This window comes from Sinocyclocheilus rhinocerous, unplaced genomic scaffold, assembly GCF_001515625.1.
Source record: "Sinocyclocheilus rhinocerous isolate Xijiao unplaced genomic scaffold, SAMN03320098_v1.1 scaffold260, whole genome shotgun sequence".
Lineage (NCBI taxonomy): Eukaryota > Metazoa > Chordata > Actinopteri > Cypriniformes > Cyprinidae > Sinocyclocheilus > Sinocyclocheilus rhinocerous.
Window position 1 is genome coordinate 299,329 of NW_015637541.1, and position 9,752 is coordinate 309,080.

General features: G+C 34.6%; 1 protein-coding gene across 1 annotated transcript in view; it reads right to left on the reverse strand.

Moving 5' to 3' along the window:
- Positions 1 to 9,752, reverse strand: part of LOC107749012 (probable E3 ubiquitin-protein ligase HERC1) — a 90,402-nt gene that overhangs the window by 45,993 nt on the left and 34,657 nt on the right. Inside the window, exons 31-41 of the mRNA XM_016564060.1 lie at positions 9,201 to 9,460; positions 8,971 to 9,075; positions 8,701 to 8,868; positions 8,541 to 8,618; positions 7,518 to 7,679; positions 6,485 to 6,568; positions 6,154 to 6,370; positions 4,988 to 5,285; positions 2,816 to 3,600; positions 1,528 to 1,729; positions 833 to 990 (exon numbers count right to left, since the gene is read on the reverse strand). Of these exons, the coding sequence (XP_016419546.1) occupies positions 833 to 990; positions 1,528 to 1,729; positions 2,816 to 3,600; positions 4,988 to 5,285; positions 6,154 to 6,370; positions 6,485 to 6,568; positions 7,518 to 7,679; positions 8,541 to 8,618; positions 8,701 to 8,868; positions 8,971 to 9,075; positions 9,201 to 9,460 (2,517 nt within the window). The remainder of the gene's footprint in view (positions 1 to 832; positions 991 to 1,527; positions 1,730 to 2,815; positions 3,601 to 4,987; positions 5,286 to 6,153; positions 6,371 to 6,484; positions 6,569 to 7,517; positions 7,680 to 8,540; positions 8,619 to 8,700; positions 8,869 to 8,970; positions 9,076 to 9,200; positions 9,461 to 9,752) is intronic.

Genomic DNA, 9,752 nt, shown 5'->3' on the forward strand with positions numbered 1-9,752 from the left:
AAAAAAAAAATAATTAGGATAATACTAATAATTGATTAGTCACTAATCAAATTTATGATATTAAAATAAAAAAATAAAATAAAATAATACAAATTCCATTACATAAATTTTTTTTTACACTTAATAAACTTTAATATCTGACATTGACTACATATCCAATTACATTTTTTCCCCTAATAAAATTTAATATCCACATTGAAAAGTATGAATCTTTTTCATTTACATAAAACTGTTTCTTATAAAAATTAATATAAAAATAATAATTAAAAAATATTCAGAAATTGATAAATTGTTAGGATAGTATTTCTAAGTCATTAATCAAATTTCTGATATTAAAAAAAAACTAAGACATTCTCAAACTTTACTTTAATTGACTTAATTTTTTATTATTTTTCAATTAACCTTTCACACAGACTGACACTGATAATATAATTAAATACACTAAGTGTAATATAATTATTTTTTTTTTTAAATAAAATTAATTAGACAGACAATTTTTTTCACTAGTGTTCAAGTTTTGGACCCCAGTGCATAAAAAATATAAATATATTTATAAAAGAAATTGGTAATTCATTATGAGATTCAATGTGCCATTCAACAGGGTGTAAAGATGCACAAAAAAAGCCAAAAACTTTTTTTGCAATCAGTGAGGACAGTATGTAACAAATCCAAAAATCCTTCCAAAGCAAGACTCAAGTGTAAAACATGCACAGGCGTCATGGTCTTGACATCAGTTTATAAAAACTAATTGAAAAAAATCACTAGACCATATGAACTGTGTCCATGGATGCCACATGCTACTTATATTCCAAAGTCTGTCTGGACGTCTTACCCACGGGGGTCCTGGTCTGACCGCAGGGCTCCAGGAAGCTGGTCTGCTGCTCAGTGAAGCCCTCACAGGAGGCTGAGCTCGTCAGGCTGAGACCGGGGGGCAGAACCGGACTGTGGACGAGACCTGCCAATGTGGGAAAACGTGCCAGCACCATCCGCCTAGAGGAGCCCAGCCACACACACATGCACACACAGACACAAGAGAACCGCTAGCACCTGTTCTAGAGCAAACCTTCAGCTTGAGCGTGTGTTATGATCAGGTGTTAATCACCCTGGTGTCATTAAGCCATGCTCAGATGCCTGAGGTTAAGAGGAGCATGTGTTTATGAGGTTATAACACACACAGCCACGGCTTTACCTGTAATCTGTGTGTGTGTGTGTGTCTCAGTTGACGCCGATCTGGAGTGAGAATATCCAGGCATGTCAGAGAGTTTACCGTGTGTGTGTGTGTGTGTGTTTGTGTGTGTGTGTGAAACCCTTGTCTCATGTCCCTTTCTTTCAAATTGACATTGACTAGCACAGTTATTAAAAAAAAAAACTGTACACATATTACTTGCCAGAACAATTACTCCTCAGATGTTACAACACAATGGCATTATTTCATAGTACTTTATAATTACTTCACTAATTCATAGGTTCCTTTATAATACACTCTTTAAATGTTACTAATTGGGCTTGGATGAAAGAGAAACTCACTGTAGCAGGTTGATGGGAAGGAAAGGGTTAAAGTTCTCCAGGCTGTCAGCCTGCAGGGCGGTGAGGAGCGAGGCTGTGAGGTCATTGGTGGAGGGTGAAGCTGATTGGCCGAAGATGGCGGTGCCTTCAGAGCCGTTGCTGTAAAGCGAGACTGAACTGGAGGATTTGGACACGGGCTGAGAGGACGAGTGACCTCCGGAATCTGTGTAGACAGACACAACAGAACAAAGAGTGCAATTAATGAATATACAAAAAACAAACAAATATTACATTAAAAGCCTACGTTAATATTATTATTAGTAGTAGTAGTAGAAGTAGATATTATTATAGACTTTTTCCTTTCTAAGCTACATGAAATGCTACTGCTACTACTATTAAATTATTATACTAAAGTTACTAAATTAAATTATTAAATATATTAAGTAATTAAAAAAATAAACTAATGATCATGAGTTTTTGTACATTTTTGTGTATTATTATTTTTTACAGACTTTCTGCCTTCTAAAAGTTCAAAGTTAAAATTAAAAGTTAGTAAATTATATTCATAAATTTAAAAACAAATAAACATTAGTAATAATAATTTATTACTATTAGCTATTTTTCCAGACGTTTGTCTTTCTAAGCTATATGAAAAACTACTACTATTAATAATAATAATAATAATAATAATAACAATAATAATAAATTGCATTATTGTATTGAAATTATGAAATTATATTAAGTATAATGCTAGTTATTAAATTATGAAATTATATTAAGTATATAAAAAGAAACAATAGTAATAATAAAAATGTGATGATGATGAATATTATTTTTGTATATTTTGTGAATTATTATTTTTTTACCGACCTTTGCCTTTCTTTTTGTTATATTTCATTATCATATTAAAATTATTAAATGAATGTTATTAAATTATGAATAAATAATTAAAAAAAACAGTAGTAATATTAATAATTTATTATTTTTATTAGCAATTTTTACATTTTTTTTTTGCCTATTAGACTTTTGCCTATTAGCTATTGTTTTACTTTTTTACTTTATAAATTATATTAATAATTAAATAAATTAACAGCCGTTATAATATGTAAAACAATTAATTAAATTATTATATTAAAATTATTAAATGACATTAATTACTGAATCATTATAAACAAATATATAAACATTTAATTATTATATTATTATTACAAAGTCAAGTTAAAAAGTTTAATTATTATTATTCAACAGTAAAAGCAGTAAACAACTGAATAAATTGTATTGTTCACATGTTGCTGCCAAAGCTCCAGACCTTTGTGTTCTTTGCTTCCATCCTCGTGCAGTCTGCTCAGCACTCCTTTAAAGATGATTATCTGGGCCCTCTCGAGGTCTGATAAAGCCATGGCCTGTTTGATCGGACAGGGTCTGACGGCCCACTTCACCATGCTCCGCACCACAAACTGCAGCACTGAGCGCAGCTCGGCGTTCTCCTCCCAGCCAGCAGAGGCTCTCGCTGGGTCGGGGCTACTTACATTGACCCCTGCATCTGATTTGGGAACCAGGAGGAGATCTGTGAACTTCCCGCAGCTCAGAATGACAGTCAGAGATTTTAGCGCCCCCAAAAGGAGGTAGGAAATGCGGACTGCGCGCAGTTCCAAAGCAAAGAAGTCCACTCTGGGTTGTGGTGCAAGTATTGGTGGACAGGGGGCACCAACACGCTCCTCGTTTGACTGTATGAGGGATCTGAACGTGTCATCTTGGTTCTCATCTCTCCTCTCTTCCACTTTATTTCTGTCCTCATCCACCGGACAGCTCATTCCCTCTTCGTCCATCATAACACGAGCAATGTCCTCGTTCAAACATCTCTCCAGCTCGCTACGCGGGCCGCCCTCAGAGCTGATTCGGTTTCGTGACAATCCAGATGTTTCGGATGATCCAGAAGGAGGCTCCTGCTCTTCTAACATGCCGGTCATCAGGATGAGGTCGAACAACACAGAGGGCTTGAGGCCACGGCAGCAGGACATGTCCAGCTGGGGGACGTCACACGGCTCCAGGGAGGAGAGAGGCGTGTCGCTGGGTGACCAAGAATTCAGGAAGCTTTGGGTTAGTGGGACCACAGCAGGTCACAAGCAGTATGAAGATGAAGAGAGGAGTGAGACGGAAGGGGCAAGACAGAAATAAAAGAGTGGAAAGGAAAGGATACCATGATTAGAAAAAAAATGAAGGGGACAAAAGACAATACAAGAAAAGGGAAGTGAAGAAATCGAAAACTGAAAAAAGATGCATGCAACTGGCAAAAAGAACAGGACAGGTATAACATACAAAACAATTACAATGGCATCTGAACATAGAAACTAATGACAGTGCTGGAGAACATTAAGTCATAAAGCACTACACTATTTTACTCTAAAAGGTTTTGTATTTATATATATATATATATATATATACATACATACACACACACACACACACACATACACATTCATTTATAATGTGTAAGAAAAAAATTACCTGTCACATTACAGAGACAACACATTTTTCTAAAATTTAATAGTCTTTTATATGGTCACTGCACTAAAGTCAAACTAAATCAATGCAATATTAATCTGACAAAATTTACTTCCAACCACTAATAAAATATTGTTAGATGTATAAATCTTGCATATAAAAAATGAAAAATAATAAATATAACAAATCTGATGTATAAAAAATATATTAGATATATTTATTTCTTACAACTAAAAATAGAGATGTAAATTATTACATTATAATTAATACATTATAATAAAATAAATAATACATTATTAAAATAAAATGAAAAACAGCAAAATATCAAATTCAGTAAATGCATGAAAAATATTATTAAATATATTTTATTATCTTGTGAACTTAATACATTTTGCAAAGTTTTGTTTTCGCTTAGATTTTTTGCAGCCCCCAAACACCCCAATTTGAACCCTTTGCTCTAAAACATTATAAACAATGAGCATTTTTACTATGAATTGCATGACAAAATTTAAAATGAAATAGGTGGAATTTCATTTAATTTTTTATTTTTATAATAAATATTTTTTTATAAAATTAAAAATTTTATATATTTTAAGTCATTTAAAAAAACAATAGTAATAATACAAATATGACAATGATAATGATTAATTATTATTTGTGTATATTTTGTGTATTATTTTTACCGACATTTGCCTTTCTTTTTATTATATTTAATTATTACATAGAAACTATTAAACGAATGTTATTATAAATAAATAAAATTATAAATAAATAAATAAACAGTAGCAATATTAACTGATTATTTTGTATTATTATTTGCTATTTTTTACTTTTGCCTCTTTGATTATTAATAATAATCATAATACATTAAATCATTATATTAAATTATAATATACAATGTAATCATTTGAATCTTGCATTTATTTGACTGTCTGTAAGAATACTGTATGCTGTATATATGTATTTGTGTACTTACCTCACAGTAAAATCTGTCTCCTCCCACTGAAGCTTAGCCATGGGGCTTCCCTCTTTCAAGACCCCGAGCAGAGTCGCCCGTCGACCGCTGGGTTTGTGCAGACAGGTCCCTCCAGCACGGAGACCGCTGTCCACCCCTCCGATCAGGGCCATGACGGGCCAGACTTCAGTGCACAACACGCTAAGCTGGGCGTCGGAGAGCCCCGCTGGGCCAGAGAGGTGGTCTGTCGATGTCCCGACATCTGCCCAAGCAGAGCCCCTCTCAAATTTCTCATCGGACTCCTTACTGGCATGACCTGCTGGCAGAGGACGAAATATATTAACCTTTAAAACACAATTGGCATAGTAACCGATTACAAAAAGCCTTTTCTAAAAAGTAATTAATGGGAAAAATTCTATATTATATACGCTCCTGGAAACAAGACGAGTAATCAACATTTTAAAGTCCAGAAAAATATGTTTTAAAAGTTTCTAAATGTATTTAGAATACATTTTTGTATACATTTAGTTTTTTACATTTACATTTATTAATTTAGCAGACATTAAGTCTGCTTTTTCTGCTAGTTTTTTTTAAATTTTTTTATTTGAAACACCTAGTTTTTATTTCTAGCTTTTATCTATTGTAGCATTTCTATAGCATAGTAAAGCTAACAGACAAGGTCTAAAACATTTCCAAAATGATTCATTGCAATGATGCAACACAAATATATAGACTATATATGTGACCCTGGACCACAAAACCAGTCATAAGGGTCCATTTTTCGAAATTGAGATTTATATAGCACCTGAAAGCTGAATAAATAAGCTTTCCATTGATGTATGGTTTGTTAGGATAGGACAATATTTGGCCGAGATACAACTATTTGAAAATCTGGAATCTGAGGGTGCAAAAAAATCTAAATATTGAGAAAATTGCCTTTAAAGTTGTCCAAATGAAGCTCTTAGCAATGCATATTACTAATCAAAAATTACGTTTTGATATATTTACGCTAGGAAATTTACAAAATATCTTCATGGAACATGATCTTTACTTAATATCCTAATGATTTTTGGCATAAAAGAAAATGCAATAATTTTGACCCATACAATGTATTTTTGGCTATTGCTACAAATATACCCCAGCGACTTAAGACTGGTTTTGTGCTCCAGGGTCACAAGTTAACTGACCTATCTTGCCTTGTCCCTCTCTCATGAGAGGGTTGATGAGCTGTAGTTTGTTCAGCATGTGCTGGTTGATATGTTGAACCCAGTCATCGTTCACGTACAGTCGTCTTAGCAGCTGAATGGTGGACTCCAGCAGAACTGTGGCCCTTGGGCTGCACAAGGGCTCCCCTGGCAGAAGATCGCTAGGCATGCCACGCATCTGCAGGTCACATAGCGCCACCTACAGGCCAGTCGAAGAACAGGAGGGTTTTGAAAGTTGAATTATAATATATTATATAATTATAAAGTTAAAAATTTAACAAACAAAAGTGGTGTAGAGGTTTAAGAGGCTGACCTTTTCTCCTGGGTTGCTGCTGTAGAAAAGAACACAGGGGTAGAGCTCTGTGGCATCCACTCCTTCAAACGCTAGCTTGGGCTCCTACACATACATAAAAACAACTTAAACACCTCATATTTCAGCTTACCCCATATATTTCTATTTTAGGTTCATTACAGTTTTTGCATTATTATTTTATTTTTTTGAAAATTATTTTCCATGTGAATAGAGCTTGAATTTAACCTATTATATTTTCAAAAATTTTGTTTGCAATGCATTTCACATTGTCACATTGTGCATAACTTCATAATTATATTTTATACAGAATATTCAGCAAGAAATAATGTAATACAGGACTTTATCCAAGTTGTTTGGATTTTATTGAAGTTTTAAAAGTATAAATTTTCTTAGAATTAACATATAAAATATATATGTTTTCCAACCAATGCAACTGATGTTATGCAAGCTGAAAATAAAAAAATAAAAAGTTTCACAATTTTTTTTTTAGGTTTTTACAAGAAAAACCTTTTTCCTTCAAAATAATGCGCACAGAAGCACTGCACACATTTATTAAAAAGTCTATTAAATCTATCATACTCTTTTAATTGGGATTTAATTCCAACTTTAAATGTTCTACTAGCTTTAGCAAAACTAATTATGATATTGGAGAAAAAAACAAAAACAACAACAACAACATTATAATATACTGGAGTAAGCAGTCACGTGGTTTTCAGTATTGTATTGGAGATTAATTAATTTCTGTCAAAAGCATGTGATCTATGATGTCCAAAACTCGCCTGTAAACCACATGACTGCTTACTGCAATATGTTATAATATTTTTTTTCCTCCAATATCATAATTTTTATATGAAGTCTAAAGTAACTTTGTCTATGAAATACAGTTATAGGGATATAGGCACATTTAAAATAGACAAATCACAGATTTAAACTATGAATTTGTTGCATTAAATGTGTCAGCCTAAAATAGTAATCACTTTGCCAAAATAAAATAAAATAAAATAAAATAAAATAAGGTCATAAACACACTGACCCTGTTGTTTTTGGCGAAAGAGATTGTTCTGGCCTCCATGTCTAGGATGCAGGTGATGGTGTCACCCTGGGTGAAGGAGGGCAGAGCTCGGCCCAGCTCTCCTCCATGATACAGGCTACCGCTGTAGGCCCGGTACAGCCACATGTCTGTGGTGGTGCGATGGTTGTAGTTATATAAAATATATATAAAAAACACTGAATCTTGTGTTGAAATGACTGACTTTCTTGTTTGGAAGTTTCTTCCTGGATGTGCTCTGTGGAATCCCTCTCTAGCACCTCCTGCTGGTGGACTGCATGTAACAATCCATGCAGCTGCTCGCTCATCACATCCATGAGAGCCTGGGACACTTCCAATGGCAAGGCCTCTTCACAGCAACTGGAGAAACACACACACAGTTTTCTTTAACTGCAGCTGTACAACCTAGATTGTCTGCAGCCAGGTACTGTTGCTGTTATTGGCAGAGGGGATGTTTGTTGATACCAAAACATCCATATGAAATTGTGTTTTGGAGTTTCTTTACTATGCAAAACTGTTACATTAAAGCAATATTATGATGTAGCAAGAAGAATGCTTTCAGTTTTCAAAATGTGAGGTTTTAAGAGCATATCATGGGAGGCGTTTTCTCGTTCTGTATTTAATTATCAAGTTTATAATCTCACCTGGCCGCTATGGCAAATATCTGCAGGAGTCTGGCAGCGGCCAGCTTCACCGCCCCACCGAGCTGCATGTGACCGGACATGGAGGCGGCCAGCCAGCGCTGGTTCACCAGCACGCAGGCATTATCAGTCAGTGTGGACAAGATCTCCAGGACGCCACATTTAATAATCACCACGAGATCCACCGGCTGATAGTGGAAGTTCAGAGTGAAGACTGTAGCTAACAGCAGGTGCTGATAAGAGCCTGAAATGAGACAAATCTATGTTAAATCACTACTTAATCAAACTGGCATATTATTAGAGTACTTGGACTCTGCCAAGCTATAAAATACAGTCAAACTAAATTGAACCACAAAGCAGTGCGATGGTTGTAGTCCCGGATGGGCCATCGGGACACTCCAATACATGTCCCTTCATTTCCTCTATTCTCCTTAGTGATATAAAACTAAGAGATGGAGACAAAAAACATTAGAATGCAGACCCTGTAAAAGACAAGGGACACCAGTGATTGTATTTTGTATTGTTACCTTCCAGATGAAGCATCCAGATGTGATGGCAGTGGTGGCCAAACCGTACCCTTTTCCCCCCGATCCATGAGAGAGTACATTCCCGCTCTCCAGAGAACAACAGATCAGTTTATGAGGGTCGAAAGAGAAATCACCAATAGGAATACATTCATCTTCACTTCCGCTGTCCTGGGGGACACACAAGCACATATAAAACAATCTAAAATGCATGGACACAAATACGATAGGGTAAAATTTGTACAATGAACAGACAGAGGTGTGTTTAAATACCCTATTTGAGTTCTCCAAAGTTCTCTCTTTTTCTAAGTTTTTCCTCAGGGCCAGAGGTTCCTCCCACATGTATGTGGACAAAACGCTAAATAATTGATCAACAATCTGAAAACAAAAATGACATGGTAAACTCTTATTAAGTCAGAATCAATCAACCACCAATCATTTAGTGTCAGGTGCACAGCATTGATAAAAAACAAAACAAAAAAACAAAACACTTATTTTCTCACCTGTTTCATGACAACAGGGTCTGAACAGACAGGGAGAAGAGCTTCTAGAATATGGAAGGCCAGCAGCTTCGTCCGCAGGTTGTGAAACCGTGGATTTCCAGTGTTGCATTTGTACGAGATAATTGTCATCAGTGGATCAATCCACTTGACAAACGCGGAGACTCTTTTGGCGACCCTTAGAGACAAAATGCGTCTTAGGAAGACTAGAAAGTCAGCGAGCTGGGACTCCACAACCCTGCTGCTACGAACTACATCTGCACCTAAAATAAAAAAATATATAATATAATATAATATAATATAATAGTAAAAAACTGTATGTATATACATATACATACATACATACATATATTAGTGCTGTCAAACGATTAATCGCATCAAAAATAAAAGTTTTTGTTTACATATGTGTACTGTGTATATTTTTATGTATATATAACTACATACACGTGTATATATTTAAGAAAAATAGGCAATGTTTATATATTAAATATATGTATATAAATATATAAATGTAAATACATTTAAATATTTTCAAAATAGAACTAATCGTTTGAC